Source organism: Artibeus jamaicensis, unplaced genomic scaffold (genome assembly GCF_021234435.1).
Source record: "Artibeus jamaicensis isolate MK-2021 breed Jamaican fruit bat unplaced genomic scaffold, CSHL_Jam_final scaffold_369, whole genome shotgun sequence".
Taxonomy (NCBI): Eukaryota; Metazoa; Chordata; class Mammalia; order Chiroptera; family Phyllostomidae; genus Artibeus; species Artibeus jamaicensis.
Genome location: NW_026522042.1, coordinates 36,614,982 through 36,637,375, shown reverse-complemented (window position 1 = coordinate 36,637,375; position 22,394 = coordinate 36,614,982). Strand labels below are relative to the sequence as shown.

Here is a 22,394-nt window from a genome sequence, read left to right as displayed (position 1 = left end):
TACATAAAATATTTTTCAGCCACAATTAGAAATAGATCTAATATAGCTTAGTCACTCATTCAATATTAATTTTCATTTTTTCTCAAAAGATCCTATATTTCCCTGGTGAGGAAAGGCAGAATTCAAGATTAAAGTTCCTTAAATTCATTTTCAGCATAAACTCATTCATCCAGTAAAAAGGATTGACACGCTTAAGTGGGAACACACTCTATCCCCGTTTTTCTCTTAGGTGAAAGTATGACACAGATGTGGTTCTACTATATGAGATAGGAATGCAACCAAGAACTACAAGAATTTGTTGGTATTTATCCTTCACCAAAGTACAACTGTTTAAACATATGCATACATACTTGCGCAAATTAAAGGAATTCAATAAGCAACTGAAATAGTCTCATAGGAAAACACAATTCCCATCAGACTGTTAGCAGATTTCTATAAAGAGGCAAGAAGAGGCTGGAAAGAAGTATTCCAAGTCATGAAAATCAAAGACCTACAACCAAGATTGCTCTATCCAGCAAAGCTTTCATTTAGAATGGAAGGACAGATAAGGTGCTTCTCAGATAAGATCAAGTTCAAGGAGTTCATCATCACCAAGCCATTATTATATGAAATGTTAAAGGGACTTATCTAAGAAAAAGAAGATAAAAAAGATGAACAGTGAAAAGACAGCAAACTCAGTTATTAACAACCACACCTAAAACAAAAGCAAACTATGAGGACAGCTAGATCAGGAACAAACCATAGAAATGAAGATCACATGAAAGGTTAGCAACAGGGCAGCTGGGAGAAGGAGAAGGGGGGAGAAGGTACAGAGAATAAGTAGCATAGACAGTAGATAGAAAATAGATAGGGGGAGGGTAAGAATAGTAGGGGAAATACAGAATCTAAAGAACTTGAGACACGTGGTCATAAACTAAAGGGGGGGAATGGGGGGGTGTGCAGGGTGGAGGGGAGTGAAGGGGGGGAATAGAACAACTGTAATGGCATAATCAATAAAATTTTAAAAAGAAATAAAATTTAAAAATAAAGATCAGAAAATTAGAGGTCCAATCTTCAGACAAACTATATAAAAAGTTTATAATTATTACTTTATATTCAACAAAATAGTTTAAATAAAGTTCAACTTCTTCTAGATATCCTTAAACAGAAAGCATGTTTTAGCTAAAATTATAAGAAATTTTGGGATATTCTAATGATTTGATGATCTCCATAGTGATGATTATGTGATCACTGAAAACTCAAGACAGAATATTATTTACTATTGAGAAAATTACATGTATAATTTTTTAAATTGTGGTCAATTCTTCAAAGTATCATTGCCACTTATCATTAGTATACATTACTGACTAGGAAAAATCTATAGTGCCATTTTTAAATTCTTGTTTTAAGGGTTAGCAGTTTATAAAGCAGTAATGCAACATTTTTTTCAAGAAAAAATAAAAATCCGATTACTGTACAGAAAAGATCCCTCTCTCCAATCAGCTTGAAAAATACATAATAATGTGACAACCTACAATTTTTAAACAATGCTGCCACCTGCTGGAAATATCTGAAATGTCTTTATTATTTCCCAAATGATATAGTATCTCATTCTATTGAGCTATATTATAACCTTCCAATTACCTACTGAAACAAGATACACCTTCTTAATAATTTTGACCATTTGTCTGATCCTTAATAACTATGTCTTAATTGAATACTAATTCATTAAAGATTTTAGTATATTTAAATACTAAGTACAAACAGGTTGAGGAGACATCATCAAAAACAATGAGCTCTATAAGTACATATAACAATGGGTGGTGCAGGTTTCAAATGATCAGATCATGCTATTTTCATCCCGAAAAAAAAATTAAATTGGGTATCTGAACAGAAGTTTAATGCTAGCAATGAAACTAAACTTAGAAGGTCATTGACTAAGCTAAGTCCAAACAGAAACCACACTAGAAAAGTTATGGAAAAGACACTTCTGACAAGAGTATTTTAGTCTCTGAAGAATAACTTGGACAATTTATCATAAGTAAAAATATATCTTAATCACCTGTTTTAAGGTTTTTAAAGTACTCATCATTTCCTGTGTTTTAAAAATTTTTTGCTTTTTGTTTTTATAATTCTGGGTCCATAAATATCTCAATTCATTTAACAGCTGTTTTTTTGGTTCCTACTCTGTACTCAGGCACATCTATATGATGTTCACTTGAGTATTCATAAATGAAATGTTCACACATGTTTAATATGAGGATAATTTCTATCATATAGTTGTAAAGACATGAAATAATCAGAGTTAATACTCAAAGAATGCTATCTGTCATTAATGTAGACATTACTAAAAAGACTGGAAGATATGTTGAGAACAAGAAAGAGGAAAAAATTTGTAATTTGTTACAAATTAAATACATAAACTTCAGTTTGAAATAGCTATTGATTCATGTTTATCTTATTAATCTTCCCAAATCCTATTGAATTTATTAAAGAATACTATGTAAGGAAGTATGTAGCTATCCTGGAAAACAGATAAAGGTACTAATAGACCAGAAACTGAGGTCAATAGATATGAAACACATAAACAGATGTGCTTTGCATAAAGCAGTGCTAAATTAACATATCACATGAGACAATTAATAAACGATACAGGATAAGCTAGAAGACAAATTCAGCAGTGCTGACTGGCCTGTGCATCAGGACAGACATACAGGTCATGCTGTAAAGAGTCTATATGAGTTTCTCTAAAAGAAGTACTGAGAAAATCCTAACTTAGAGCAGCAGGACTGAGAGCAAGGGGCAAATAAGTGGTAAGGATCAAGTCAAAGGAATTCATTAATACCACCACAGGGAGGTCTAATTATCACTAATGTGAATAGCTTGTAAGATGTCATAAAATAAGGTTAAAAAGCAAATAGCATCTGCTAACTATCCCAGTAAACTCCTTTTCCCTTTCTATAGGCAATTACAGCTCTGACCTGATATTGACACTCTTAATAAGACTCCCACTTTGAGAGGCTAAAAGTGAAAGCATCCTAAGCAATGAGTACAGCTTTCCCAGAGAAGTTCTACCAGAGCCGGTAGGAAGACAAAAAGTGTAGCATTCACTCAGGTCCCACTGGATAAAAATAGTTAATTTCAAGTAAAATGAAGCCTGTGCAAGCAAAAGACATCTAAAAAGGATAGTCAGGAACAAGAAAACATAAATATCAAAAAATATAAAAACACAAGATGACTGAAGTAACACAATATATAACCACTTGTTACAATAAGTATTAATGGGTTAATGCTATTATTAAAAAAAAGAAGTAGCTTTTTTCCAACACCCTCTCATAAAAAAGCAGAGGTTTGTGTGTGAGAGAGAAAAGGGGGAAAGAGTCAATATAAAGGGAGAACCTATAAATTACAAGAGGCTTAAAAACATATTAGCAATCACAATCTAAGGACTTTGGAGCTCAATTAAAACAAACTAATAAGTAAAACTAAGTTAAAAAAATCAATCAATCAATAAGAGCATTATGGGACAAGTAGGAAAATGAGAAGGACAGGATATCTGATGATACTGAGGGACTGCTGATTTTTATATGTGATGATGGTATTATGTATTTAAAAACAGGAGTTTTTGTGTTTAAGTGATATATAATGAAATGTTCATAGGTAAAATGACAGGATATTAGTATTTGCTACAAAATAAGAGGAAGAATGGGTGGGGGTAAATAAAATTTAGTCATAAGTTCATAACTGTTGCAAGTGAGTAATGGAGGTTTGTTTTATAATTCTTCCTACTTATATTTGAAATATTTCATAATTCAATAATTAAAAATAAATGGATAAAAATAAACAGAATTCTCAAGTTAGAACAAAAGGTAAAATCCAACTTACCTATTTTTTAAGGAGGAACATAGAAATGGTATAAAATAACCTTCAGTTGTAAACAAAATTCAATTTTAGATTGAGAAACCTCCATTTTAAATTATATCTTTAAAGTCTGGTATCTACCTCTTCTGATTTTGCTTCCCAAAAGTGTTTGAGAGCTCCATATCGAAAAGCCATCTTTTTTAACCAAAAAGCATGAAATATAAAATTCAGACAATGTTATTACAAGTAATGTATTTGTCGCAATGATAATCTAAATATATGTGAGTCTAAATATACTCATATAAACATAGAAAATGTAATTTATCAGTAAGTACTTTCATGAAAACCTTAGTACAAATTTTTGTTTGCTTGTAATTTTTATAAATGTACAACAATGCTTCATTAAAAAACTGAGAGCAAATGAAAAAATCTTTTAAAACGTAAGATTTTCTAAGAAAATATTCAAGTTGAAAAGATTTATTTCATAATTATTTTCAAAAACGAACAGTTTGAAGGTGACTTCTAATAGCCTTGTGTAAACAATTCACTATGCAAAAAGTCCTAATGAAGGTTATATAGTGTTAAAAAAAACGTGTTCCAAAAGTAAATCTACCATGGTTGATGAAACATCCTCCATTTTTAAAGCAGGCATCACTGCTGCCTTCTATTTACTGCTATCCTCACCTTTTCCTTAACTGACACCATTTTGGGAACATCAAATGTTAGCTCAGTATTATGAAAAGTAACCAGAATACTTCTGAGCAATAAAGAGGAACAACTACTGACACATGGGTGAAACTCAACTACATTGTTGAGTTTAAAAAACTAGACTCAAAAGACTACAACTGTATAATTCCATTTATATGATATTCTAGAAAAAATCAAAACTATAAGGACACAAAACAGATCAATGGTTGTCAAGGGCTGGGTATAGGGTGAGGGAATGAACCATTAAGGGTTGGAAGAAATTTGAGGGTGTGTGTGTGTGTGAGAGAGAGAAGGAATTGTTCTATATTTTGATTGTGGTGATTTATGTGACTGGAAGCATTTTTGAAAAAATCGTAAAACACCACCAAGAAATATATACAATTGTACTTCAATTAACAGTCAATCTGACGTTTTCCATATTTTTTAATGATACTGATAAATTATGGAAAATATGTTTCTCTCTGCTTGAAATCTGCCAAAAAATACTTTATCACCCTGGCCAGGTAGCTCAGTTGGCTGGAGCAACACAGGTTCTATTTCTGGTCAGGGCACAAACCTACATTGAGGTTAGATCCCCAGTGGGGGTGGGTATGAGAGGCCACCGATGAATGTTTCTCCCAACCCCCTCTCTAAAATCAATAAAAAAATAAGCACATCCTTGGATGAGACTAAAAATAAAACTCAAGTACTTTACTACCACACTAGGTTCTTGGTAGACAGAGGAAAAAAAAAAAGAAAATTAAAAAGAAAAGAAAAGATGATGTATTCCTTGCCCCGACAGAGTTTAGCAGCTTATTAGGGAAACGTCTAAAATATTTAAATAAAAGTTTTAGTGTTTCTCAATATGATTATCACCTGTAACTTGCAAGTAAGGAGGCTGAGATCTGGGGAGAGCAAATACTGTCCATGATCCCCTCAACTGTTAGCTGTTAGAGCTGAGATTCTAAACCAAGCCTTTCTGACCCCAAAGCCTGAGATCTTTCGCATCGGGATGCGGGACGCGCACCGAAGAGGTGATAGCTACTGCTCCGTGGTGATTTCCACGGAAGGAAAGCCCCCTAATTCCTCAAACTTCACTAGGTACTTCGCCCGAATTCCGTACAGAAGTATCACGATTTAGATCCACGTGTTGTGAGTTCAGCAGGGTCTTGGAGTGCAAACTCGTGGTAATGGTAACATGGAGCCTTATTATGAGGAACTATTTTCCACACGGTTAGTGTACACGGACCTACTTCTGACAGGTTTGGGTTGCAAGGAAGGGGACGCAGGGGCCAGTCCGGAGCTACTGAAAAAGGTCAACGCCAAGACAAAAGTAGAGGTGCTTAAGATTCCCCAATTATACCACTGCGGACAGGTCGCCAGCGAGGCATAGGAGGAAGAAAGGCCACTTTCCCGCCTCTCGGAGGACCTCTGGTAAACGACCTCCGAGGACTTGTCCCCATCTGAGTCGCCCCACGGCAAGGACCGATACTGGGGCGCCCAGCGCAGGAAGGAGGTGGGTCTGCGCCGAGCGCTCGCGGGCCGAGGCCGAGAGCACCAGACCCAGGCGCTGCAGTGCAGGCACGGTGGGCACTCGGAACAAATTCGCTCAGTGAAAGCCACCAAGATGAAGGGGTGGCAGGGTGAACGACCCCTCTGGTGACATCACATGTGTGCAAGTCGCATTAGTTTTCGAGACGCTCTTACTTTCCCCACATTTACGGACTACGCCACCGCAGCCCTCGCTGTCATCTCACCTCTCCAGTTCTTGTACTCCGGGATTTGGTAGTATTTGTTCCCGAACTGATCTGTGCCCACTAGCTCCTTCACTTCCTTTGACAGCGCTCTCCACAAGGCGCGGAACAAATCCTGAGACCAACCCATGCCGACTGCGAAGAGCCCAGCCGGTGTAGCCGCCAGATTAGCCGCCAGATCGGCCACTACAGTAGCACGAACGCAGAGCCCGCCCACCAGCCGGGGCGGGGCGTGGGGGGGTGGGAATTCCGCTTGCCTTTTCGTCACTCCCCTCCAGTAACGGCGCTTACCATTGGGCAGGTGGCGTTATTGCTCTACCAATGGGAGACTCTGTTGTTACAGCCTCATCTCCGAGTTCTGTCATGGCCGCTACCAATGCTCTATCCGCTGTAGAGGAAGAGAATGCTAGGGTTTTTGTTGGCGAGACAAGCTGGATTGGAAGACCCTCTTCGCCTACGAAGAGTGGAGTCCACACGAAGGTATAGAAAACTTACTCTCTCCTCTAATAAGCCATTTAAACTTTGTCCCAATGGTTGTGTTACCCTTGCCTCACACTTTCCCTAATCATCACTTTCCTCCCACTAATCTCGGCTCTACTGTTGGAGCAAGTACCAAAATTCCTAGTACGTATATGAATGTACCTAGCATGTATAAAAATTGTAGACTCCCAGAAGGAAAGCAAGTATTCAACATAAAACATAGTGTTTGCTCCAAATAGTTTAGGCAAGTGAACCATTCCTACACTGGAATGGTGGGAAGTTTCTTGAAATCCCGTAAACTAGGCTAGCGCGAATCACGCAAACAGGCCTTTCTAAGGATACCAGTTTCAGGCCTGCTATATATATATATATATATATATATATATTTTTTTTTTTTTTAGCACAACTTACCTCCTTCCACACACTCCTCACCCGTTTCCCTCTGTCTTACTGCCCTCCCCCCTCTCTTCATCTTAACCCCTCCTAGTTCCCAAACAGTTCAGTCCTAAAGTCTTTAGATTGAGCAGAGGTAGGCTTCCAAACTGAATTAGGTTGGCCCAGAGTGTTATTTCAGAGCCTGAGCAGGGTGAGGAGGTAGTCTAAGTGTGGGGCTGACAAGCTCACATAATAACGGTGTTGGGAAATGCAGAAATCAAAGCCCAGGTCTGGTGAGTAGCATCCTTGTTGGGGAAGGGGATGGTAATGGTGATGGGAGATTAGTTATACACGAGGGGAGGGCTGATAAATAAATACATTAGTAATAATGAAAGCCACGTTTCTCATTAAATGAGAACTCGAGGGAGGGATGATTGCCTTTGCACATGTTTGTTTGATACTATGTTTACTTGTTACAAGAAGCACATATTACTGTTATAATTTGAATAATCATCAAGTAGAAATATATTTTAAGAAGAAATGAATTTCAGTGGAAGAATGTGAAAAATTACTTCCTGGTGAAATACTGAAGCTCAGAAATGTCAGGACAGCATAGTGGTCTGGAGAAAAAAGTTAGAGTTCAGATGCAGTTCAACCAATTATTATATGAATGACCTTAGGCAAATTACTATGTCTTAGTTTTATAATCAATAAAAGCATTTAATAATGTAACCTACCATCTAGGAAAATTGTCACTTAAAATTACCACTTACTATATTTATTAATACCACTGAGTACAATGTCAGCAAATAGTAGGCCCTTAATATAAACTGTTATTGTTATTGATCAAGATTAGGGAAGTAATAAGTGGATATTCGAACCTAAGGCTAAATTGTCTTCCAGAAGATGAAGGACTATGTATATCTTTAAACCAAACACTTGATATTGCTAAAATGATTTCCAAAATGCTTTTAATTATCACTACTGCCGTCAGTGTGTAAGAGTAACAGTTTGTACCTTTTATAGTACTGTGCATTGTTATTTAAACAACCTAATTAATTTGATAGGCTAAAAATTCCATATAAATTAGCATTATATTTATCAGTAATGAAATTAGAAATCAATCTAGTTAAATTAATGTAAATTATTTCCAAAATCCAACAGATTGAGACAAATTTTAATAGTTAACATTCACTAGACACTTACTATGTCTAGGTATTGTAATGAGTACTTTTTATGTATTAACTCATTTAATCTTAACATTCTGACCAGAATAATGATGTTTCACAGCTATGGAATACCAGAAATTTCATTCATCTTAATTTATGAGAAAACTCGTTAATCATTTTCTTTCCGAATATTTAACTGGATTCATTTAAATGTGCCTACTTGTTTAATTGAACATAATAATTTTGTATTTACACCTAAGGCATAAGAAATATTCCTGGGAATTTATTTAAAATGCTGTAATTCAAGATTTTGTCCACTAGATGTCCTCAGTTAAGCTTAAATTACCAATTTTGTGAAAATTTATGTATCTCAATAAAAACTTAATGAAATATATTCTTTAAGTTAAGTTTAAAATAATGTTTTGGGAGAAATTATATACATGTAATTGTTAGTACTGTTGATTTTTTAAAATTTTGTATAAGTTCTTAAAATCTATAAAAATCTTTGGATGTCTGATAGAAAGACTTAAGCATTTACTTGCAATTTTTGTACTATATGTAATCTTGGTAAAATGAGGGCATTCTTTATGTTTGAAATAATTTACTTTTTAGTTCTATCTTTTTTCCCCTTGTTTAATTTTTCAATTTTTTAAAAGGGTTTTGGGACTGGAGTTAAACAAAGACAGAGATATTGAAAGGATCCATTGCAATGGAGTTAACACCCTGGACATTGAACCTGTTGAGGGAAGATAGTAAGTACACATTTTTCTTCCTAACTGAGAAGTAAAATCTTGTTTTCAGATTAATTATGTTAAAGTTTGTAAATATTAGGAAAAATTCTAGATTGTAGTAATTTTAATCTAGTATTACTAATTTCAAGTAAATACAGAACTTCATACCTACAAAAATTTTGCCAGATAGATATTTCCAGACTTTTAATATAACTATATTCATTGTTAACTCATAAGGCCTTTACATGCTGGGGTGTGTAACTGTAAATGTTGTTTTAAAAGATAGTTGCTACTCTGAAGGGGACTAATGGGGGGAAATATTAAAAAGTAAAAGTATATTTTAGAGTATTAAGTTTGAAGCAAACCACACATGTATTTGTGTTCCTTTTGGTTGTAACACAAGCTGTGTGACCATGACCAATTTATCTAACTTCTGATTCTCACAGTGGGAACAATAATACTAACAAGTTTGTGAAGGTTCTTTGAGATTTTATATATATATATATATATATATATATATATATATATATATATATATATCATAATTAGCATAGGACCTGACTTATATTACTCATTGCCACTGCTCCTGTTAATCAAAAGATATCACCTATACTTTTACACCATTCAGTCCATTTTCCACACAACAGCTGAAGTGCTTTGGAAAATGCAAATCTGGCCCTGGCTGGTGTGGCTCAGTGGATTGAGCGTCAGCCTGCAAACCAAGGAGTCACTGGTTGAATTCCCAGTCTGGGCACATGCCTGGGTTGTGGGCCAGGCTGCTTGTAGGGGATGCATGAGAGGCAACTACATGTTAATGTTTCTCTTCCTCTCTTTCTCCCTCCTTTCCCCTCTCTAAAAATAAATAAGTAAAATCTTAAAAAAAGAAAAAGAAAAATGCAAATCTGAACATGCCATCACCCCACTTAAAACTCGTATTGACCCCCACGTGATGTTACAAGAAAGTTCAAAATTCTTCATGTAGTCTATTAATTAAAACAAGTGTAAAAGTAAAGAAAAGTTTATTGTGTCATATGTTCAGCATTTGCCCCACAATTTTATATTATAATAAAGTATTATTATTATAGTTATTTTAATTACTATTAAAATAAGACAAGAAAAGTTTGATATAATTCCTTTTTTTATTTCTAGCTTCTGTTATGGTCTCACCTGGTAGTATATGAAAAGCATGAACAGTGAACAAATCCTTACTTTTACTCATGGTTATATCTAAAAGATGACCAGTGATAACTTTTCATTTTCATAACCTTTTCTAGGCTTAATATAATACCTCCCATTTAAGGACAGCTGTGGTGCATTTGCTTATAAAAGAATGCAGATATGAACAGCTAATTTCTTTTTTTTTTTAATTTTTATTTATTTATTTTTAGAGAGAAGGGAAGAGAAGGTGAGTAGGAAACATCAATGTGTGGTTGCCTCCCATGTGTCCTCTGCTGGGGACCTGGCCTGCAACCCAGGCATGTGCCCTGACTGGGAATTGAACCGGCAACCCCTTGCTTCGCAGGCCCGCCCCCAATCCACTGAGCTACACCAGCCAGGGCTGAACAGCTAATTTTTTTTTTGTCTTGGATTCTGGTGGAAAAAATATTTAGTACAGGTTCTCCTTTGGGATAGTGATCAGTTTGATCTGTGGAATACATAAAGCCAGTAGACTACCAGTTGGCAGAGCCATTGAGAAATGTGGGGAATTATAAACTATATGTACATGAAATATGTGTTTGCAGAGCATATAGGGAAAAGTCAAGATTCTCACTGCAGTGGTTTCCTCCTTTATTTTGGGCTAAAAATCTACAATTATTTTATTGTTTGCTATGACTTGTAAGCCCTTTTGGCAGCAAAGAGAAATCAAAAAGCCAATTGTACATTTAATGAAAAACTAAATGCTGATTTTCTTTTTCTAAAGAAAACCAATGCATGTGAAACTTGCTCTACATACTTGATAATACTTACCAACCACCACGAGAGCTGTGGTTGGTAAGTGGTAACTGAAAACCAGAGTGGAAGCCAGAGTACACAATCTGATAAACATGCATTCATTTCCAAAGTTACAAGTTATTTTAAGAAGTCAACCTGAAAATAACATGTTAACAGGTGCAACTGCATAGAGTACATTTGCTTATTGTTCTATAAATCTCAACTTTTCTTTTATACCGTCTCAATTCTTCTGATTAATTTTTTTGATCTTTAATATCAGATTACCTCATCTATATAAAAACAAGTAGCGTTATCCTTACTGTGTTTACTGTATTACAGAATAATAACCTCATAGTTAAATAATGTTAGTGCCATTATATACTTCAAATAGTCAATTAATTTTGATAATGGTTTGGTTTTTCCACCCAATTAATGGAATCAAAGGAAAGCTTTTGGAAGTCATTCTACCAAAGGTGAAACATTTGGCATTATTGTAAATACCATTTAAAATCAGTTTAAGAGTACAGCTTTGAAAGTATTTGTTTTTGTTTTGCTAATACACATAGCCCTGTGATAAAAAATATTTCACAAAGTTCAGATATAAAGCATAAAGTCTTTCAAATTGGCTGTGGTACACATGTTGCTCACATCTGTTTCCAAACAAGTCACGGCATTTTATCAACCAAAATAAAAGCTGCAGTTGTTTAAATTTATACGTATTTTTCTACATACATAATTATAGTAACAACTACAAAATTTTTGTAATGAAGCTAATGAATATTTTTTTAAAAACTTCGCCACAGCATTACTTGGTTTTTTTTTTATTGCCTATCATCAGTTAGACTTTAAAACTATTTGAACAAAGAACTTGGAAGAACTACTTTTAGATTAACCTACTTATTCCACAAATTGATATTGAATTTTCCTTAAAGCAAGTCTGTAAATCAGACATGCTGCTAGTTCATGAAGCCTTTATAACTGGTTCACAACAAGATAAGGAGCTTGTACTAGAATATAAGATCTGTGTGGTATCAGCATCTATACCAGGAAAGGCAATTAAAAGCAAGCAGGCATCAGGTTGACCTGATAACTGGAAAATAACCAACAGTTAGTTGAAAGGTCAGTAAGTTGACTACAGCAGCTGAAACTGAGAGAGCGTGGCACATTCAGATTGTTCAAGGGGTTCACAGTAAGACTTGGAGCTGGCGTAGTCTGGGCCTTAATCTCTCTAGCCAGTCAACTAATGATCTTCTATAGGACAACCTGCACTGAGGAAAAACTGCTTGGAATAGAATCCAAATTAAGTAATCTAGGGATAATAGAACAAAGGAAAAAGATGGCCCTGGTAAAAGTTGGGAAGGTGAATAGAACCAGGAAATCTCTGAAAGTAAGCTGCCATATTTTGAACATCTTACAGAAAAGAAGAAAAAGCTCTAGAGATATAAAATGTAACTATTCTAAACCAAGTCTCCCTTCTAAAAGTTTAAGAAAATTAATTTTACATAAAAATAAGCAAAAGAATGGGATTAAAGTCAAATTACTATAAGAACAATGAGAATCAGTGGAGTAATGCCCCTATAGACCATGAAGTTGTACCAGAAAGATATGTCAACAAAGTAGATGAGAACTTTAACCTAATATTTCAAAACTATATCCTTGGCTGGTGTACTCGGTGGATTGAACATGGGCCTGTGAACCAAAAAGAGGCAATGCCTTAGGTGAAGGTGGAAAGGAAAAAATTTAAATTAAAAAAAAATGGAGAAAGGAAAAGGATTTAAGAGATAAGGACATAATAGATGATAGGCAAAGGAGATCCACCAAACATATAAAAGAAGATTCCAGAGAAGGGAACCAAAGGAAGAGAACAGAATGAACCTTAGAGCTATAATCCAAGAAAACTTTCCTAGAAAAAATAAGATCTTAAATTGCATGAAGGGGAAAGGAAATCACATTGGAAGCAGACTTTTATTTTGGGCTTTATAAAAAGAAATGCAGATCCTTATCTAAAATGTCCACAGCAATAAAACATGAGTCACAGATTTTATATCCAGTCAGATTTTCAAGTACAAAAGGACAAATTGTCAATAATGTACAAGAATTCAGGGAATACTGTTGTGATTAGCCCTTTCTGAGGAACCTACCAGAGAATAACATAAGAGAACCAGTATGAATAGACACAGTAGTATGGAATTGATGATGAACAGTAATATTAGGAAATAGCAATACTTTTATAGATATATAAATTCATAGGTCTATCACTTCCCTACTAGATTTTAAACTCAGAAGACAGAAATGTTCCTGTCTGTTCACAGCTGTGTGAGCAGAGTGCCTAGCTTATTGCAGGTCTCAAAGTCGAATGAATTCAGTGAAAGTGTTTATAACAGAAGGAATTTAACATTTATTGAGCCCCTGTTTTTTTTTTTGCCAGGCAATGTAAAGGCACTTTGCAGGTTACTTTATATTTACATCAACTTTATGATTTAAATAAAACCCTCTGTGTTTCAGAAACATTTACAAATGTTTCTATGATTTAGAAAATGAAACATTTTCTAAAATGTTTAAGGCTGAAACGAGTGAAGTAACTTGCCCAGGACCAGATAGCTAGCTAGCATCAGTAGTAATAGCTGCTCTATCTGATTCCACTTTTATTTAGCACAATTATAATTAGGACAATTAAAATTACCTTGTAATCTTTTACTTTCTGGTAAGACATAGCTTGTGCCATCATGTTTCTGCTCTCTTTTTGGTATCATGAAGGTAAATTTTAAACGATCACATAAATCTTTCCATTTTCATTCTACAAATATTAGATTAAGAAAATTTACTTTATTGACATCTATATTAATTTTTACTCAGTATTTGTGGACATAATATGTTTGGGTGTTTAAAGATTAATAATTTTAAGAAATATGTAATTATAAATAAATTAACTACATAAGATGATAAATTAATGTTATGTTAACTTTTTTATTGTTAGCATGTTATCAGGTGGTTCAGATGGTGTGATTGTTCTTTATGATCTTGAGAACTACAGCAGACAACCTTATTACACATGTAAAGCACTGTGTTCTGTTGACAGGTGTGTATGAAAAATGCAATTCATGAATTTATAAAGAGTTGAGTGGGGTTTTTTTTTTGCTTCTAAGGAAAACTGAAAATAGCAGTCATGAATGTCTTTAGCAACTTGTTCACATGCTATATTTACATGGATATCCCTTGACATTTTCTTAAAAATAATAACTGAAATGTAAGTGTAGCTGTTTTTAATGTGACTTTTCCAAAACAACTTTGGTATCAGTTTTCAAAAGGATTTTATTTTCAAATTTTTGATTATGTCCTTTTTTTCCTCATACCTACATAGCACTCCTCAGTAACCTATTTCTAGTACAGTTTAATGTAAGATTCCTTTATGAGTGTTTCAGCTAATTAGAAACACAAATTAGATTTTTCAGTTGATATTAATCAAACAAAAAGATTAATCTCTAGAAGCAATAAATACACGGGCAGTTCTTCACATGCACACACAGGCTCTTACCTCTCTAGTTACTTACTCCAAGCTTCCTAAGTTAAAAACATACCTCTCCTTATCTTTAGTTTTCTGACTGTTCTTTACTGTCTTTGCATACTTGTGAAAATTATTTTTGTCTTGAATTAAATGTTTTGTGCCTTTGTTATAATTTGCTCATAATAGTCACTTAATTTTTGTCACTTGTACCTGATGTTATGTTGAGAAAACTTTTGAATTTACAGAAGGAATAGGTGTTGAGGAAATGTTTTTAAGAGGAAGCACATCATGAACATTAATATCAACAACCACTCTGTATTATAGCTGTACCCAGAGTGTTAGAATAGGTATGTAAGTCCATGAATTGTTTGTGAGGAGATTTATGATCATTTCTTGGCTCTGGTGCTTCACTTGGGAAATACAGATTTGGAGAATATTTCTGAGCCTCAGATTATTCTACTGGTTTCTGTGGGAATTAAATGAAATATCTTTCAAAAAGCACATTGGAAATTGTAAAGCCACTGTGTAAACGAAAATATAGGGAAACTATGTATGAAGTGAGATACCACCTCAAATACTTTAAAAATGTGCATTCTAAGAGGCTTATATCATATTATACTCTTCACTCCCACCAAAAAAAAAACACTGAATTCATAAGTGTAAGACAGTCATATTAATTAAATTCCTTTTTATCTTATTTTATCTTAGCTAACATTTAACATTGTTTAATTGGTTATGGAAACAAATAGTGTTCTCATGTATACCACACGCTCTACAGTGTTATTCCATGAAGAACTATGGTCTGCTTTTCTGGTGTGCAAACTCAAGTAAATGCTTAGTGCATGAGTCTTCTGCTTTACTGTGACTTTCTTCTTGGATTCAAACTCTGTTTTTAAAAAAAGTATGACTTTGAATGTAAATGGGCATGTAGTGAGCCTATTTACAGAATGAGTTTTAAGCAGAACATTTAAGCAGAACATCCAGAGACTTATAAACTAACTTTAAACAATAACTTTAGTAAAAATTGTTGAGTTACTGTGGCTTAGACTATGTCCTGATATTTATTTTGGCTTTACTTACCATATTTGTTCTTGAACACTAAAAAGATTCCTTTCCTCTACCAAAATTCTTATTAAATGTGAATGAGAATAACAGATCATACATAGGAAAGGAATAATACAGTATTTTATCCTGTTAGATTTAAAATGTAAGTGAGCTTTTATTCATGACCACTACATTAAAGATTTGTTTTATTTAAAATTGGAGATATCTTGGTATAGATAAGATTCTTAGGATCAAACAGAACTTAATTCTGCTTATTTTAAGCAGAAGTTTATTGGAAAATTGATTTTTAAAAAAGAAATTTATTGGAAAGATAATTACCGTATTTTGCTGTGTATAATGTGTTCCCGTGTATAATGCACACCCATGTTTTTGGCCCAAACTTTCAGGATAAAAATATTTCATTTTAACTTTTTAATTCAATTTTTGGCATCATCTGTCTTATCAAGTGGATAAGCATCATCTGTCTTTCTCTGTGGATAACAATACATTGCTTTTTGTTTCATTTTGTTGAATTGTTGCTGAAACTGCTTTTGTTGCAAGTTCATTATAAGTTCAGCAGAACCAATTATTGTATTCCAGGGTATTATTTTGCATATGGATATCATTATTGCTTTCTAGAGTTACACTTTTCATGCATAAGCATAAATAAAAGAATTAAAAACATTTATATAGATGTGGAATTAGTACTACCTATGTATAATACACATCCTTATTTTTCCCTCAGAAATTTGGGCAAAAATGTGCTCATTACACTTGGCCAAATATGGTAGTATCTCACATACCTGGCAGGAAATGTAGAAGAATGAGCACAAGCAAGAGAAACTAGGATACAGAACACAGTCAGGCTTACAACACAGGAGCAATTTAATTTCTGCTACATGTCACCAACACAGGCTCTCAACTCCACAGCTCTGAACAATTCCTGAGTATCCCTAGTGTTTGCATTCCTAGCTAGAGTTTCAGAGTCCCGGGCAAGATTGATGAAGCCCAGGACACATATCCATGCCCTTGCTGCTGAAGGGGAAGGGAAAGAGAATGTCTGGAGTCTGTTGCTTTCTGTGGCAAGAGGCAGGGTCCTCCCTTTCAGTAGAATACATGGGATTTCCCTGTAACAAGAGGAGTTAATATGCTCAGCAGCCAAGAAAAGGGCACATATCCACTGCAATCCCTCCATGTGGCTGTCCAACATCTGTGTACAATTTTCTTCCCATGCTTACCCCTCCTTTTGGGGGGGACAAAAAAGTTCCAACCTAACCTAATACAAGACCCACTATACAACCAAAATGTATCATCCTCTTCCTCAAAGAGTGATCACTAAAAGTCTATTTAGTTACCATGCCCAGCCCAGTTCAAGATAATACCCATTTTTCCACTAGTTTTACCTGATCTTTTATCAGTATTAATGCAGCCTATGGACTCAGTTGTATAGTTAACCTAGTAAACTATTGGAGGTAAGAGAGAGGAAAGAAAGGGGAAATTAAATTAGTTGAAATACATATATTTTATATATATGAAAGAAAATATGGGTAGGCACTACAGTCCTTTTATTTTTGCAGCTGTCTCAAGCTAGAACTGGCACTTAAGACTTTCATTTTTCAGGTAGCACCAAAGGTGTTCAAGGTCCTTTATCTTACATTGTGATCCAGGCCATCGCCTTAAGGAATTGGAATTCATGACGGTCCTATGTTCACACAGTCACTGTAGTCTTCTGTTAACTTTTATCTTATGGAAACCTGTACAAAAGTAGAGGGTAGTATAATGAGCTATGTACCCAATCACCTAGCTTAACAACTGTCAGTCATAACTAATCTTGTTTCATCTGTACCCCACACACCCACTTTGAGGATTATTTTAAAGCAAACCCAGAAGCATTTATTCACAATTACTTGTATCTCTAAAGGATAAAGACTTTATCATAACCACAGTATCATTATCTCACATACACAATAATTCTTGACACTAAATACTAAGTGTTCAAATGTCCCTCCATTATCCTATGTTTCTTAACAGCCAGTTTGAATTAAGATTCAGTAAAGTGACACATACAGATTGTGTCACCACTGGTTCAGAGCATGTACTGCATCCTTCAGGACTGTACATCTTTCTTACAAGGTGGTGTATTGTAGCCGAATCATAACTGAATCATCAACAGACTGTGCTTCTGTGGGTGATGGGTTACCTGAGAGTGCTGAATCCCTTGGGCATCACAGTTGCTTTTTTTTTTGTCATAAAGTAAATTCCTTGATCAGAAGCAATATCATGTGGGTACCCTAGAACTATGTGAGACATTGAACAATTCTAAGAATGATAGTGTTGATGAAATAGTATTGGGAAGAGCAAATCCAAAACCAGAATAGGTATGTTTTCCAGTAAGGAAAAATCACTGCCCCCTCCATAAATAGGTCAGGTGTAGCTGGCTGGTCCCTGCAGGCTCTGGTACATAAATAGGGAATCTCTCACTTTAAAGGCCTTAGTAGGAAGCAGGCCTCCACATCACACTAGGGAATCCTGGAACTAGAGGTGCCTGAACATTCTCTTTCCCTGGACAGCTAGGGCACAGGCATGTGATGTAGGTTTGCCGATTCATATCGTCCTTCCTGAAACTGCGGACGTTTCAGGAATAGTGTAAGTTTCAGACTTATGTAAGTCAGTTATCTCTAAATTTTGGTTGCTGTTTTGTAGAAATCATCCTGATGTTCACAAATACAGTGTGGAAACTGTACAGTGGTATCCTCATGACACTGGCATGTTCACATCAAGTTCATTTGATAAAACTCTGAAAGTATGGGATACAAATACATTACAAGTAAGTATATTGAAACCTTTCCACATGGCTCTCTTGGATGAAGGGGAATTTAATCCTAAACCATTTTAGCGTGATTATTTGCTAAGATGTCACATAATAATGTGCAATCAGCATAGTGGTTAAGAGGTAGATTGTTTGAATTCATATCTCGGGTGTGCTCCCGACTAGCCGTATAACACTGGGCAAGGGTCTGAACCTCTCTCTGCTTGTTTCCTTATCTGTAATTATGGGTAATGATTGTATCTTACAGAATAGTTAAGGTAAAATAGGTCAAAATATATGTAAAGAAACTACATCAGTGCCTAGCATATAAATGCTCAAATACCATTAGCTATTATTATTGTTATTATTTAGAACTACAGTGATCTCGTGATCTAAGGAAGAAAATTAAATTTATCTCCCATTGACCTAAAAACTTAAAGGAAAAGAAAGTTATGAATATTTTAGCTTAGTAAAGGTCAACAGTAGATAATAGTTTTCATAATATTTGGTCAGATTTATATTTCAAGTGTTAATCTTTTCCCTGAGTGCTAGTCCCTTGTTTTTCTAGCTGTAGTGCCATCTCCTCACACTTAATTTGTTGCAAACTGATTGCTAATCACATCCATTTAGTACTCAAATCTTAGCAATCTTTCTTCAAATGTACACACTTCTCTTTTTCTTTTCCCTTCACCATCATCACATATCTAGACTACTACCAAAAACTGCTGACTGGTTCCTCTGCGTTTTTCTTCCCATGTTTCCATCATAAGTTCTACCCCAGAATTAATCTTATTATAAAGCTGTTTTATGCTTTCTGTACCCAAGTCCACTAGTGACTTCCCTTGTCTAAGTTCAGCCTAACAGTCTCAGTTTTCCATAACCTTACCCACTGGTCCCTCAACTTCAGCTTCTACCTCTTTGTGCATAAATGTCTTGCCACCACTAAACTGATCTTTTGCCTCTGATCATACCTTGATTGTGTTGTACTCCCTGCCTCAAGTCCTCTTCCCTGGGCAACATTTTCTCTTACTTGTCGTACAACTGGAAATGTGAGCCCTTCGACCAACACCTTCCCATATCCCCCACTTCCTAGCCCCTGGTAACCACCACTTCATTCTGCTTCTGTGAGTTTGGTTTTCTTAGATTCAACATATAAAAGAGATCAACCAGTATTTGTTTTTCTCTCACTGACTTACTTTACTTAGCATAACTCCCTCAGGGTCCGACTATGTTGTCATAAATGGCAGGATTTTCTTATTTCTCATGGCTGAACGATATTCACATATATAAAATAAAGCTGCAGTGAACATGGGGCTGTGTATATTTTTTCAAATTAGTGACTTTGTTTTCTTTGGATGAATACCCTGGAGTGGAATTGCTGGATCACATGGTAGTTCTACTTTTAACTTTTTGAGGAACCTCCATACTGTTTTCCATAGTGGCTACACTAACAGTGTACAAGGATTCTCTTCGTCATCCTTGCCAACATTTGTTGCTTATTATCTTTTTTGTAATAACTTACTATTATCTAAAAGGTGTGAGGTGATATCTCATTGTGGTTTTGATTTGCATTTCCCTGTTTCTTAGGGATGTTGAGCACCTTTTCATGTACCTGTTGGCCATTTGTATGTCTTCTTTGAAAAACTATTTAGCTCCTCTGTTCTTTTTTAATTGGATTCTTTGGGGGTGGGGTTTGCTATTGAGTTGAATGACTGTTTTGTATATTTTAGATATTAGCCCTTTATTAGATACATGGTTTGAAAATATTACCTCCCATTCTGTCAATTGCCTTTTCATTCTGTTGATGGTTTCCTTTGCTGTGCAGAAGGTTTTTGGTTTTATATTTACTTTTGCTTTTTGAATCCAAGCATAGTCAAGGAGCTTATCCCTATGTTTTCTTCTAGGATTTGTATGATTTCAGGTCTTAAATTCAAGTCTCAAGTTAATTTATGTATATGATATAAGAATTTTTTTTTTTGCATGTGGTTTTCCAGTTTTTTTAACATTTATTGAAGAGATTCTCCTTGGTTGTAAACTAGTTGACCATATATGCCTGGGCTTATTTCTTGGCTTTCTATTCTTTTTTTGATTTGTGTGTCTGCTTTTTTGTTAACACCATACTGTTTTGATTGCTGTTTTGTAATATAGTTTGAAATCAGGAAATGTGATGCCTTCAGCTTTGTTTTTCTGTCTCAAGATTGCTCTGCTTGTTTGGGATCATTTGCAGTTCCATGCAAATTATAGGATTTTTCTTTTCTATTTCTGTAGGAAAAAAAATAGGAGAAATTTGGGTGAAAGTGTGTGTGTGTGTGTGTGTGTGTGTGTGTGTGTGCGTGTGTCTTTGGGAGGAGGTGCTATTAAGATGAAAGAAACTTGAACATTTTTTTTAGTGCTGATGGGAATGAGCCTGTAGGGAGGCAGAAGTTATAGATACCCAGGATATAGAGGAGATAATATATAGGATGAGATTTCCGACAATGCTAATAGGTATCTGAACACATTTCCTTTAAATAGGAGGGAAAGGGGAGGAATTTAAGGGGGAAAAATGGGAGGGATTTGGAGGAACAAGTATAAAGGACACAGGGACAATAACTAAGGGGGGTGGAAATGGGAGGGAGGTGGGGTGCATGGGGCGGGTGGGCTGGGATGGGAGAAATAAACAGAAAACTGTACTTGAAAAACTTCCAACAAATAAAATCAGGTATAATTAATTAATCATCATTTGGCAACTATCAAAGTTGTAACTAATTGAATCAGGAATAACCAATGTATGCTCAAAATAGTAAATGAAAGTTTAATGAGGAACAGGGTGTTTACGTAGTCTCGAAATATGTCCCTGCCAATTACTCACTAATTGCGAAGGGGAAAGAGGTAACTTTGCAGTGGAGGAACCAGAAGGCACACTCTTAACCCAGTGATCCCAAAAAATATATATATATGAGGAGGGATCATTTTTCTATGGTACCAGGAGTGAAGAAGGAAAAAGGCTAAGTGCAAGCAAATATGTTTGTAAGCTTGTTGATAAAACATTAAGAGAACTCTTACTGATTGCCTTCTGTTTTCTCTTTGGAATATATGATCAGATCCACCTGTTGGGACCAAGTAGCGGTGTTTGTGGAAAGTGCAGAAAGTTCGAAATAGCTACAAATATTGCAGAGAATGCTAGTGAATTATGGTAGGACTGGCAGTCAGTATTGAAAGCATTGTTGAGATTAATGATCGTTTATGGTGATAACCATTCTACCTTATTATAAAGGTAGAACCACGGTGGCCCAGAGGGTTGAGTGCAGGCCTGTGAACCAAGGGGTTGCCGGTTTGATTCCCGATCAGGACACAAGCCTGGGTTGCAGACCACATCCCCTTTAGAGAATGCCTTGAGAGGCAACCACACATTAGCATTTCTCTCCTTCTTTTTCTCTCTCTCCCCTCTCTAAAAATAAATGAATAAGTACATCTTTTAAAAAAAACTTACTTCACTAGGGTAAGACAGAGGTCAGCTAACTGCAGCCCACAGGCCAGTTTTGGCTCATGGCCTCTTTGTGTAAATGAAATGCTATTGGAACACAGACATGCTCATTTGTTGTCTGTTTCCACTTTGATGCACCAATGTCAGAAATGAGTAGCTGGCCCTCAAAGTCTATAATATTTACAGCCTGACCCTTTATGGAAAATGTTTGCTAACTTCTGATGTAGATCAACCTGAATATGGATGCACAGAAGGCAGACATTTGGAGTCATCAAGGGTTGAGATCTCAACTAGTGCAAGGATAACAGCAAAAGAGTTGAAGATACTGGCAGTTGAAGTATCAGACAGACCTTGGAATCCAGGCTCAAGAAGGGAAAGTGAAGATGGGAAGTATTGATAGGAATTCCGGGCTTTATTTGGGTGTCCTGGAAGTAGGTGGGTGGAAAAAGCTGAAAATGAATGACAGGTGATTGTAGTTGTATATAACTGAAATGAATGATTTGAAAGGAGGTGATGAGAGTATCCTGGGTGTGGTAGCCGAACTCGTGTGAAACTAAGACGTGGAGTACTGGCTAGATCATGTAGATGATGAAGTCCCCAAA

At 35.5% G+C, this 22,394-nt stretch overlaps 2 protein-coding genes across 5 annotated transcripts in view; one reads left to right on the top strand and one right to left on the bottom strand.

Moving 5' to 3' along the window:
* Positions 1 to 6,498, bottom strand: part of NDUFAF2 (NADH:ubiquinone oxidoreductase complex assembly factor 2) — a 162,616-nt gene extending 156,118 nt beyond the window's left edge. For both annotated transcript variants that reach the window (XM_037155844.2, XM_053657397.1), the window contains exon 1: positions 6,285 to 6,498. In XM_037155844.2, coding sequence (XP_037011739.2) covers positions 6,285 to 6,411 — 127 coding nt within the window. In that variant the 5' untranslated portion in view covers positions 6,412 to 6,498. The remainder of the gene's footprint in view (positions 1 to 6,284) is intronic.
* Positions 6,499 to 6,636: 138 nt separating this feature from the next.
* Positions 6,637 to 22,394, top strand: part of ERCC8 (ERCC excision repair 8, CSA ubiquitin ligase complex subunit) — a 43,185-nt gene continuing 27,427 nt past the window's right edge. For 2 of the 3 annotated variants that reach the window (XM_053657406.1, XM_037155839.2), the window contains exons 1-4: positions 6,637 to 6,761; positions 8,962 to 9,057; positions 13,946 to 14,047; positions 18,221 to 18,344. In XM_053657406.1, the coding sequence (XP_053513381.1) occupies positions 6,685 to 6,761; positions 8,962 to 9,057; positions 13,946 to 14,047; positions 18,221 to 18,344 (399 nt within the window). In that variant the 5' untranslated portion in view covers positions 6,637 to 6,684. Of the gene's footprint in view, positions 6,762 to 8,961; positions 9,058 to 13,945; positions 14,048 to 18,220; positions 18,345 to 22,394 lie in introns of those variants that run through there. The other variant, XM_037155840.2, reaches the window with a different exon arrangement.